Source organism: Rana temporaria, chromosome 8 (genome assembly GCF_905171775.1).
Source record: "Rana temporaria chromosome 8, aRanTem1.1, whole genome shotgun sequence".
NCBI lineage: Eukaryota > Metazoa > Chordata > Amphibia > Anura > Ranidae > Rana > Rana temporaria.
In genome coordinates, this window is record NC_053496.1 from 56,354,355 (window position 1) to 56,367,316 (window position 12,962).

General features: G+C 43.3%; 1 protein-coding gene across 3 annotated transcripts in view; it reads right to left on the reverse strand.

Moving 5' to 3' along the window:
- Nucleotides 1-12,962, reverse strand: part of ADGRA1 (adhesion G protein-coupled receptor A1) — an 893,528-nt gene that overhangs the window by 139,332 nt on the left and 741,234 nt on the right. For all 3 annotated transcript variants that reach the window (XM_040361825.1, XM_040361824.1, XM_040361826.1), the window contains one exon: nt 7,865-7,992. In XM_040361825.1, coding sequence (XP_040217759.1) covers nt 7,865-7,992 — 128 coding nt within the window. The remainder of the gene's footprint in view (nt 1-7,864; nt 7,993-12,962) is intronic.

Consider the following 12,962-nt stretch of genomic DNA (forward strand, 5'->3'; position numbering starts at 1 on the left):
ACGTGACATCCAATCACGAAACGCGTCAGGGCGTGGCCACGTGATCCGACTGTCCAATCAGGCGAGCGGTTTCCCGGGACTCACGGCGTCAGGAGGAGGAATCCCCAGGCAACAGCAAAGAGTGAGAGCCAGCAAGCTTTTTTTGATTGTGACACAAGCGCCATACCTGAAGTTTTAAATGTAAGCACAACATTGAAGAGTTCTTCACCTTTTTTTAATAAACAGTTATACACTATGTGGAGTCTCTTTATGTCATTTCATGATTGCATCCATCTGAGCACTACCTGAACCCACCAGACGGCAGCAGAAGGAAGGGGAGAGATCCAGCTGAACCATCATACACTCCAGTTATAGAGCCAGCATTCCATGCCTGTTTTGACATCCATCTGGTGAGTGAGGTTTTAAGGGGGATCCCTACGTGTCAATGTATGCAACAGCACAGCCATAGCAGAATTATCTTTGAAAGATTTAGCCTGGTTTTGGATTTAGGACTGTCAAGAGTCGCTGCAAGTTCTAGAGCTGCAGAGTGAAATTAGCCATCATTATTTTGAGGACTATAGAAGCATTTTTATTTCATTTTGTTTTGCATCCTTTTTTGTTACGATTATTTTAATCTTAATAAGGACTTTTGAGAGGGTTTTAACCCTTGGAGGTTTTATTTGAGGTGCATTGTTGTGGTGGTTCATACAAGTGTTATTTCAATAGAAACTGTTACTGAGCAGGATGTGGCAACACATTCATATTCTGGCACGTTCAGCTTGAATCAAGCGCTGTTAATGTTTATATTTTTTATGTAAGAGATCATTGAAAACATAGGGATGTTTTTTTTTAACGGCGCATGCGCCGTCCGTGGGGGTATCCCAGTGCGCATGCTCGAAATCACGTCGCAAATAGTCCATGCTTTCCATGTGAACGTAATTTACGCAAAGCCCTATTCGCGAACATTTTACGCAAACAATGGAAAATTCGACGCTGTCCATACTTAACATTGCGTATGCCTCATAGACCCAGGGGTAACATTACGCCGAAAAAAGCCTTATGTAAACGACGTAAAAAAATGCGCCGGGCGGACGTACGTTTGAGGATTGGCGTATCTAGCTAATTTGCATACTCTACGTGGAAATAAACGGAAGCGCCACCTAGCGGCCAGCGTAAATATGCACCCAAGATCCGACGGCGTACTAAGACGTACGTCAGTCGGATCGAGCCCACATTCAGTCGTATCTTGTTTTGTGAATACAAAACAACGATACGACGGGGCATCTTAGAACTTACGCGGCGTATCAATAGATACGCCGGCGTAAGTTCTTTGTGGATCTGGGCCTATATTTGCATTTTTAATTACATTTTATGGTTTCAAATCGTTATAAACTTTCTCTACATACGGATAAAGGTTAATATATTGTGTTTCTGTACACCATTTAGTTAAGATTTTTTTTTTTCATTGGTAAACACCTTAGGTTGACCTTGACTTGCCATCTACGTTTTTAAGGATTTATGTTGTACACGGATGTGGTGATGAAATGTATTCAATGATGCTGTGACTAACTCCTTGTCATGCCATAAATAGGTATATGAGTGTTCATTTCATGGTTCATTTGTTTACCGTATATGGGTTGTGTTGTGCACATCTGGATATCCTGTTACTGGTTTACTGTAATTGAGGTTTATAGGAAGGAATAAAGAGTTGCTAATCATGTTGATGCAACATACGCACAAGTGAGATAAACAAGATTATGTTTAGCCTCTATAAAGTGTCAATGGTTCAATGGTTATTTGGGACACTAATACCATGTATACAGCTTCTTAATACTTTGGGCTTTTGCTGCACAGTACGCATGCAGCATATTTGAGAAGAAGACCTTCTCAACCTTTCCTTGCTGGTCCTTATTTGTCAGAACAAAAGTGACCTGAGGGATATTGCCCCTTGCTGGTTCTTCCTTGTTCGCTTTTAACTAAAAGGATCATGGCAGCTCAATGTGTATTGCACAGGGACCGATTTGTTTTGAGTTGACACTACAGGCTAATAAACTAGCATACACTTTTTATGAGATAAAAATGTCAAGAATTGTCCCCTTGGTGATATAGACTGGCTTGTTAACTGTTCACCTTATCTAGAGATTTCAGGAAAACAGTAAGTATCTTAGAAAGGAATCATGCAGGTCATCCTAGACACAGCTGTTGGAACAGGCAAACATTTTATCTCCCAAACCACAAATTAATGGGTAAAAATACCCAGTGCACAAGCAACTTCAATTCACCTTCCATCAGACAGACCCTGAGAGGACTCAGTGGCCTAAAGGGCTATTCACTCCATATTTTATGAAAGCATATTTAAACCCCAAAGACAAAGGTGTAAGATATTGCAGATTGTCAGTCCTTAGTTGTGGTGGATGCATTAGTTTTTTTTATGCTTTTGATCCTTTATTTTCACATAGTAATCCTATGAATAAAACACTTCCGGTTCCCTGTGCACTGCCAGCCACTCAGGCTGGACTTCTAAGTCTAAATAGTAAAACAGAAAAAAAATCTGTGATTGTGGTTAAATTAATAATGCTGCTGAACACTATACCTTTGATCCCAGGCACTCATATAAACATCCAAAACAGTGCAGAGCATAGTATAATTAACTTTGACCTTAAATAGTATGCAAAATAACTTAATTGTGACAAATGAATGGTGCAGAATAGTGATAAATACACATTTAATAGTGTCCATAAATCGTCCAAAATAAGAATCGTGGAAAACTTATAACCACCAGAAATAAATTAAATAAAGTCCCAAACTCCATGGTGAAAATGGAAAATTCTACCGGGTTGACCAAGGCGATACCAAAAACACCCTCACTAAAGACTTACCAGAATGTCAGTGACCCCCCTATTCAGGGTGGTCAATATGTGCTCAACTAGACAGTAAAGATGAAGATGGAATAGCGGTACCAGCACACATCATTTTTGCCAATATATAGGGACTCTTAAAATAGCCAGCTGAATCCAACAAGCTCAAAATGGATTGTGAATATTTAAAATAAGAGCTCCATATAGTGTAATAATGTTAAAACATCCGTGATTTAATAAGAGAGATTGCACTTACAATTCAGCAAGTAGTAAACCTTTATTAAAAAACGCCATGAAGGGAAACAGTAGTTCCTCCAATAAAAAATATGGTTGACCCTCGCGTGCACATGCGTGGTAGTGTGTATGCATGGCTCCGACCTATGCGTTTCGTCAAATATGCAAACTATTTAAGGTCACAGTTAATTATATATGCACTGCACTGTTTTGGATGAACTTCAAATATGTCTGCCTTTGTTCTTCTTGAATACATGGGGGATGATAGGATTGGTAATTTACTCAAATAATAGAATATTGTTATATGCTTCCAGGTCAGCTCACAAGAAGGGATCAGGACACTGAATTTCTTTCAAGATCAACAGGCATTTTGTGTATTTGCTTAAAATCCTGAAAAAAAATGCAGCTACCACATCTAAGACCTGGTAAAATACAATATATGACAGCCTTTTTGTTGCTTTTAGTTATGCTTTGTTAGAACTCACCAGGCTTTTATTTCTAAGTGTAATTGGTCAAAGAGAGCGTCAAATGAAAAATCCATAAGAGTCCAAATTCTTTAATATTTAACTGCTGAAAACAGACAGGGCAGAAAACATCCATTGCATTTCAGGGTTAAGCTACTTATACTGTGAAAACCAGCACCGACTGTTTATAACATTCTGTGCCTGCCGTTTTAGATCAGTCAGTGTAGGAGTACTTTTGAGTCCATTTAACATACTGACATTTTACCCAGCCCTGATGAGGGGGATTGTGTGGCCCCTGAAACATGTTGGCAGTTTTTATGCCCTGCTTGTTTTAACCAGTTGAACAATAAAGATTTCGGACTCCTAAGGATTTTTTTTTATCTGGCACTCTCTTTGACCTATTTCTTTGTGGTGGGTTGCTAAATATAGGACAGTTGTGCTCAAGTAATGATATCAATGGAAATCCATGTTCAGTGCCCCGCTATCAATATCTCTGAGTTTTTATTTCTAGCTGTGTCTGTGTTGGGGTAATTTTTTTTCCTGTCCCAGTGACCATTATCAGAGAACTAGAATGACTTTATAATGCTACTGAGCAATATTTTTTAAAGTGGATGTAAACCTTAGGTACCTTTCTCATGGATGGACTGTTTGGGTCGACCTGTCAGTTTTTCAGGCACGCATTCGGACGACTCATTGCTCTCTATGGAGGGGCGGATGTCAATGGACAATGATGCCCACCCAAATCCGATCTGATCCGATCCTGTCCGCTAAAAACAAAAAGTCAGGGATCCGTTCTCCATACGTCTGGCGGATCGGATGACAGTCGAATGGAAATGGAAAGTCGACCCATTTCTATCTGACAGCCCAGCCCATAGAGAACAACGGGCTGTGTCCATGTTCACTCTGCATCAACGAGGATCAGTGGAGAGATCCCCCGCTGAGCAGGTGGATTTGCTGTTGGTCTATGCCAGTGTGAAAGGGGTTTAACCACTTGACCTCTTAAAGATTTACCCCCCTTCATGAGCAGGCCATTTTTTGCAATACGGCACTGTTACTATAGCAGTGGTGCAACGCTGGACCCCAAAAAAAGTATGTAATTTCCACAAATAGAGCTTTCTTTTGGTGGTATTTGATTACCACTGCGTTTTTTTATTTTTACGCTGTAAACATCGAAAATTAAAAAAAAACAAAAAAAAAAACAATACTTTTTACTTTCTGCTATAAAACATACATTTAGGCCAATATGTATTTTGCTACATATTTTTGGTAAAAAATCCAAATAAGCAATTATTAATTGGTATGTGCAAAAGTTATAGCATCTACAAACTATGGGATATTTTTATTTATTTATTATTTTTTTTACTACTAATGGCGGCGATCAGCGACTTATACTGGGACTGTGATATTGCGTCACTTTTGTCACTTTTTGGGGACCAGTGACAGTGATCTGTGCTAAAAAAAATATACACTGTCACTGTAGTAAAGACACTGGCCAGGAAGGGGTTAACATCAGAGGCAATCAAAGGGTTAACTGTGTTCCTAACCAGTGTGAGGTGCTTTTACTAGGGAAGAGATAGAATTTGTTCCCTGCTTTGCAGGGACATACATTTCATCCCTTCCCTTCTGTCAGAACGGCGTTCTGCCTTGTTAACATAGGCTGACCACCATCCTGCCTCTCTGCCTGATTACTGGTGAGTGTCGGCGGACTTCAAGTCCATGCTACTTGCCGATAGGCTCCCACTGTGTATAATCATGCACGCCCCCTACCCAGAAGATTCGGATCACATATACATGGGGCTGTTTTTTTCTATTGATGCACACAGTGTAGGGAAACACAGCTCTAATCCCTGCATGCAAGGGTGGCTCTATAGGATGCTGCAAGAGAAAGCAGCCACCCTGAAACATGGCACCATAAGAAACTGGAACGTAGGTAAGCATTAAGAGATAAAGAAGCTGCATGCTAAGTAAGTGATTAACTAAGCTACTGAGAGTGCTGAAAAACTGAAGGTGAATTAACACTTTAAGCCTGCACACTAACTGCTTCCCACCCGGCCACTGTACAGAAACGGCCCGGGTGGGAGCTTCGCTGTTCTGACTTGATGTACCCATACGTCCTGTCAGATCTGGGGCGGCACAGTGGTGTAATTCTGTGATGTTTTGTGTTCCTTAGACACAGCACATCACAGATGGGGATGTGGGCACTGTGATTGGCCCTCCTGATCACATGATGGCTGTGTCCAATCACAGTCATCACAAAATGTAAACAGAGACATGTGTCTCTGTAGCGGCTCTCCCCACTGAGCTCAGTGAAAGCGTAATGCGGGGAGGGGGGGGGGGGGCATGTGCAAGATAGGGATGCTGCAGCCCTGTTCAGCTACACACAGATCATAGTCAGTGAAGCCATCCCACACAGGAAACAAAGCACCTTCTGTCCCTGTCCAAGTGTCCAATCGACATCTGTGCAATAAGTGCACAAAACATCTGTCAGTGTACTAGTGCCCCACCAACATCTGTAAGTGTACCAGTGTCACATCAACATTTGCAATAGTGTTGTATTTCAACATTAACATCTGTCAGCGTCCCCAGTGGACCATCAACATCTGTCATGGTCCGCCAGTGGACGATCAACTACTGTCGAAGTGAACAAGTGCACAAAAACATCTGTCAGTGTACCAATGTCCCATCAACATTCGTCACGGTGTACACGCTGATCTTGGTGTGATCAGATGTTTTTAGGGCAGAGATATCTGGGGTCTAATAGACCCAAAATCTCTCCATAAAGAGTACCTATCACTGCTTATTGCTGTCACAAGTGATGTTTACATTCCTTGTGACAGCAATAAAAGTAAAAGAAAAAGTTTTTTTAAAGAAACATTGTAAAAAAAAATGTAAAGCCCTTACATCCCCCCCCGCTTGTACGTAAAGGCGACCACACGCGTTGATCCCATACACACAAGTGAGGAAGTGAGGTATTGCCGCAAACGTCAGAGCAAGAGCAATAATTCTAGCACTAGACCTCCTCTGTAACTCAAAACTCGTAATCTGTAAAAGGCTTATAAAGCGTTGCCTATGGAGATTTTTAAATACTGAAGTTTGGCGCCATTTCACAAAACGTGCAATTTTAAAGCGTGATATGTTTGGTATCTATTTACTCTGTGAAACACCATATTGTACAAAAAATGTGGGTGCTCTATTGTGTTTGTGTACATTAAAATTCATTAAATTGTATTTTTGGTTAATGTGTATACAATGTGACATAAAAAAATGTAAAACACACCATTTTATTCTCTAGGGCCTCTGCTAAAAAATGATATAGTATTTAGGGATTTTTAGTAGCTTTCTAGTAAAAATACTGATTGTTACTTGTATTTCTTTATTATATTTGTTTATTTAATTACAGATACTTATATAGTATGACGGCCTTTCACAACTGGACGACCGCGTTGTAGCCATCATTCGGTTATAGCGGCAAGTGGTTAAAGTGTGTTTTTTCCAAAATAATTGCATTTGAAAAACTGCTGCGCAATTACCGTGGGACATAAAAAATTGCAACATCCACCATTTCATTCTCTAGGGATCCTTCTAAAAAATATATATATATATATATATATATATATATATATATATATATATATATATATATATATATATATATCATGTTTTGGGGTTCTAAGTATTCTTCTAGCAAAAAAATTCAAATCTTTACATGTAGGAGAGAAAGGTCAGAATTGGCCATGGTGGGAATTGGTTAAGTATACGGTACCAAAAATGTAGACTGCAACCATGGCTATGTGGTACCTATGCATGTACAAATGACATAGCAGCCCTCTTGGTAGTCGTAAAATGTACAAAAGGGTATCTCATCAATCCCAGCCATATTGTTTTCCTAAATTATGTTTAAAACGTTCCATTATATAGATGCACATATAGTTTGCCGGAGCAGTGCAAAGCAAATAATATGTATTGGCAGTTCTGACAATAGAAATGCAAAGGATAGTTGTGGCTTCCTGGAAGATAACTGTAGAATCTAGGTTCCTCAAGTTTTTTTTTGCAGGATGAGGGCATAGGACATCCATGGAGATGGAACAAAAATATTGTTTACTGTTAAAATATTCAGGATGCTTTTAAATTGTCAACAACCATCATGAACACTGCTGAAGGGTGGGGGGGAACAAAGAGCATCATTGTGCTCCGGGAGACATCTGTAGTCAGCTCAGTCATTTTGTATTGTCCTTGGTATATTAGAAACGCTGCAATTTAACATGCAATTCAGAAAAATGGCATAATTATACCTACGTAGTTAAAGTAGGGAAAAAAAAGGCGTCCTACCTGTGGTGCACAAAGTAGGTGATAATAGAAGCGAACAGGCACAACAACATCACAGCAGTGCAGGCATAGACCACAGGGTGCAGGAACTCCCCTGGGTACTGAGGGTAAGACAGCACAGTCTTCAAATCCTAACAAGAGAGGTAAACAGCATTATACATTCTGCCTCAGCCATACAAATCACACATTAAAACATTCTGTCATGCTGAGACGTACAGATTTTTCCATTGCTCTTTCCAGTATTTACATATAATTTCTAGTGCCACCTTGGTTCTTGGACCGGAGCAGCTGTACAATTTGCCCTGGGTGGTGTGCCAGCTGCTCTTAAAGTGGAGCTCCAGCCAAACTGCGAAATACAGAAAAATATACTGAAATGGCAACTGTCTTGCCTAGAAAAAGATCTCCAAGTCTATAACATGACAAACCAATACATCTAACCTTGTGATGTCTACAGAGGTGAAGAGTTGCAGTGTGAAGAAAAAAAAAAAAAAAAAAAAAACACTATACCAGAACAAGGGGGGGAGAGGAGGAGGGGAGGGAGGAAAGGAGGGAGGAAAGGAGGGGAGGGAGGAAAGGGGGGGAGGGGAGGGAGGGAGGGGGGGGAGGGGAGGGAGGGGAGGGGGGAGGGGAGGGGAGGACAGAGAGGAGGGAGGGGAGGGGAGGGGAGGGGAGGGGAGGAGAGGAGAGGGGGGGAGGGGAGGAGAGGAGGAGAGAGAGTAGAGGGAGGTAGGGGAGAGAGAGGGGAGAGAGGGAGGGGAGGAGAGGGAGTAGAGGGGAGGTAGGGGAGAGAGAGGGGAGGGGAAGGGGAGGGGAAGGGGAGGGGAAGGGGAGGGGAAGGGGAGGGGAGGGAAGGGGAGGGGAAGGGGAGGAAAGGAGGGGAGGGGGGAAGGGGGGGGGGGGGGGGGAAGGGGGAGGGGGGGAAGGGAGGGAGAGGAGGGGAGGGGGGAGAGGAGGGAAGGGGAGGGGGGAGAGGAGGGAAGGGGAGGGGAGGGGAGGGAAGGGGGGGAGGGGAGGGGAGGGAAGGGGGGGGAAGAGGAGGGGGGAGAGGAGGGGGGGAGAGGAGGGGAGGGGGGGAGAGGGGGGGAGAGAGGAGAGGGGGGGGAGGGGAGGGGGGAGAGGGGGGGAGAGAGGAGGGGAGGGGGGGAGAGGAGGGGAGGGGGGGAGAGAGGAGGGGAGGGGGGGAGAGGGGGGGAGAGAGGAGAGGGGGGGGAGGGGAGGGGGGAGAGGGGGGGAGAGAGGAGGGGAGGGGGGAGAGGAGGGGAGGGGGGGAGAGAGGAGGGGAGGGGGGGGAGAGGGGGGGAGAGAGGAGAGGAGGGGAGAGAGGAGGGGGGGAGAGAGGAGGGGAGGGGGGGGGAGGGGAGGGGGGGAGAGGAGGGGAGGGAAGGGGAGGAGGGGAGGGAAGGGAAGGGGAGGGAAGGGAAGGGGGGGAGAGGAGGGAAGGGAAGGGGAGGGGGGAAGGGAAGGGGAGGGGAGGGAAGGGGAGGTAGGGGAGGGGAGGGAAGGGGAGGGAATGGGAGGGGAGGGGGAGGGAAGGGGAGAGAAGGGGAGGAATGAGAGGAGAGGGAAGGAGAAAGAAGGAACATGCCAGGCTGTGCCCCCTCTCCCACATGATCTATGAGCATTTTAGGTCACAAAAAATCCCCCCCCCCCATAAATCTAATCTGCATGCTTACTCCCTAAGAATAAAATCCCCCTCCTCCAAATACAAATCTGCCCCCTGCTAAAATTCTCCCTGTTAGCACAAATCTTTGCCCCCAATCTCCCCAGGGCAAATGCCTCCTCCTCCCCCCAAAAAATCTGCTCTCCTAGCACAAATCCTCTACTCCTAAAATTTCCCCTCCTTGTACAAATCTTCTCCCCCCCACTTCACAACTCCCCTTCCCAGCACAAATCCCCCCGAATCCCTCCTCCTAGCATAAATCTTTTTGCCCTTAATCACCACTCGTAGCACTCCGCACCCAAATTTTCCCTTCTAGAACAACACCAAAAACGCGCCTTTAACAGAAATGGATGGACATGCATTAAAAATTGTGTTGAGTCTTTTAAGCATGTTTTGCTCACACGAGCGAGGAAGTGATGTCATATATATCATATATATCCAGAAAATTCATGAAACCGCACCCAAAAAAAAACGCTCTATGCACTGCGCTGAAATTTAGCGCAAAACGAGCTGTGCGTTTTACAAAACCGCATATTGCGTTTTTAAGCCCTATAGTGTGAAAAAGCACCAACGTAGAAAGCTGTACAGCTTAGACCAGGGAATAGGAGGGTCATTTTCTGACAGATATCCAAATTACAAGACTGCCTGAGCAGAATTACAAATAATTTTTCAGGCAGGTCAGTTTATTTATGTAACTTAGCTATGTATTTAGCCATATCATATATACAACACTGGATGTGGTCAGTAATCAAAACTTCTGAAATAAATAAAAAAAGGCATAAAAAGAAACTCCAGACAAGTAAAAAAGGAAACCCTTGAGCAGTTATATTGAGATGATATATCTATAAATTGGTTTCCTGTAATGTGCAGAGTGTATTTGGTTCTACCAGTGTGCCCCCATGCTGTCTGGCTGCTTTAGCCTGAAGAATGTGACACCATTTGTAAGCTTGCAATTATTTCTTGGTTTCATGCTACTTCCTGAAATAGGGATAGAGAGAGAAAGCTGCAGAATAGATTGAAGGAAAACAAGGGAAAGGAAAATATCAAAAGACTGAGGGGAGAGTGGGAGAAAGGTGCTCAGCAGAGGTTATCTCTTAAAGCAGACACCGCTACTGCAGAGGATCATAAAGGATGAAGGTCCTTGTTTCCATGAAATGCCTATATATGGGTTCCCACTTCCCGTCCACCTTTCTATTTGTTTTGTGTACTGCAGTTTGACAGAAAAGCACCAAAGGGACAGGAGACAGTGATAGTCACCTATACATGTACAGTATCTCACAAAAGTGAGTACACCCCTCACATTTTTGTAAATATTTTATTATATCTTTTCATGTGACCATACTGAAGGAATTACACTTCACTACAATTTAAATGAGTGAGTGTACATCTTGTATAACAGTGTCAATTTTCTCTCCACTCAAAATAACTCAATACAGCCATTAATGTCGAAACCGCTGGCAACAAAAGAGAGTACACCCAAAAGGGAAAATGTCCAAATTGGGCCCAATTAGCCATTTTCCCTCCCCGGTGTCATGTGACTCATTAGTGTTACAAGGTCTCAGGTGTGAACGGGGAGCAGGAGTGTTAAATTAGGTGTTATCGCTCTTACTCTCTCATACTGGTCACTGGAAGTTCAACATGGCACCTCATGGCAAAGAATTCTCTGAGGATCTGAAAAAAAAAATTGTTGCTCTACATAAAATGTCCTAGGCTATAAGAAGATTGCCAAGACCCTGAAACTGAGCTGCAGCATGGCGGCCAAGACCATATAGCAGATTAACAGAACAGGTTCAGCTCAGAACAGGCTTGCAATGGTCGACCAAAGAAGTTGAGTGCACATGCTCAGCGTCATATCCAGGGGTTGTCTTTGTGAAATAGATGTATGAGTGCTGCCAGCATTGCTGCAGAGGTTGAAAGGGTGGAGAATCAGCATGTCAGTGCTCAGACCATACGCTGCACATTGCATCAAATTGTTCTCCATGGCTGTCATCCCAGAAGGAAGCCTCTTCTAAAGATGATGCACGAGAAAGCCTGCAAACAGTTTGCTGAAGACAAGCAGACTAAGGACATTGATTACTGGAACCATGCCCTGTGGTCTGATGAGACCAAGATAAATGTATTTGGTTCAGATGGTGTCAAGTGTTTGTGGTGGCAACCAGGTTAGGAGTATAAAGACAAGTGTGTCTTGCCTACAGTCAAGCATGGTGGTGGGAGTGTCATGGTCTGGGGCTGAATGAGTGCTGCTGGTACTGGGGAGCTACAATCCATTGAGGGAACCATGAATGCCAACATGTACTGTGACATACTAAAGCAGAGCATGATCCACTCCCTTCAGAGACTGGGCCACAGGGCAGTATTCCAACATAACGACCTCAAACACACCTCCAAGATGACGACCACTGCCTTGCTTAAGAAACTGAGGGTAAAGGTGATGGACTGGCCAAGCATGTCTCCAGACCCAAATCCTATTAAGCATCTGTGGGGCATCCTCAAACGGAAGGTGGAGGTGCGCAAGGTCTCTGACATACACCAGCTCTGTGATATAATCATGGAGAAGTGGAAGAGGACTCCAGTGGCAACCTGTGAAGCTCTGCTGAACTCCATGCCGACGAGGGTTAAGGCAGTGTTGGAAAATAGTGGCAGCCACACAAAATATTGACATTTTCACTTTGCGGTGTTCTTACTTTTGTTGCCAGCGGTTAAAACATTAATGGCTGTGTGTTGTTACTTTGAGGGGACAGCAAATTTACACTGTTATACAAGCTGTACACTCACTGCAAAGTGTCATTTCTTTAGTGTTGTCACATGAAAAGATAGAACTAATAAAATATTTACAAAAATGTGAGGGGTGTACTCACTTTTGTGTGATACTTTATATAATATATACAATACATTCACAAATCTAGATTGCCTGGATGGCTAAAGTATCCAAGTTTTCAGAACAATTAACTGACCAACATGAAATAGTCTTGAAGATATTGATAACAATAAACTCATTAGAAATGCTTACATTTTTAGACATTTTGCAGAGATTTTACTGTTTTACGAGGTAACTTTGTTTTCATGGAAAAAATATAGTAAATAAAAATTAATAATAAAGCATATACATAAATTTCTCACATGCAGGGCCGCCATCAGGAATTATGGGGCCCCTTACACAGCTTCAGGCATGGGCCCCCTGGAGCAGAGAACCGGGGGGGTGCTGTTGCCTGAAATTAAGAAGCGGGGGGGGGGGGGGGTCAGGGAATTTATTTTATGTTTGATTTTGTTTATGTTGTTTGGATGCTTGCAATTGTTTTCCAGCAAGGTGGAAAAATAAACCAAAAGCGTTGTTTTCAACCGTCTTCGACTGCCTGTCTGTATAAATTCAGTGTGTGGTGAACCCATCCAAGGGGTCACACACCCCGCTACCGAGCTAACCCCTCACAATATATATATATA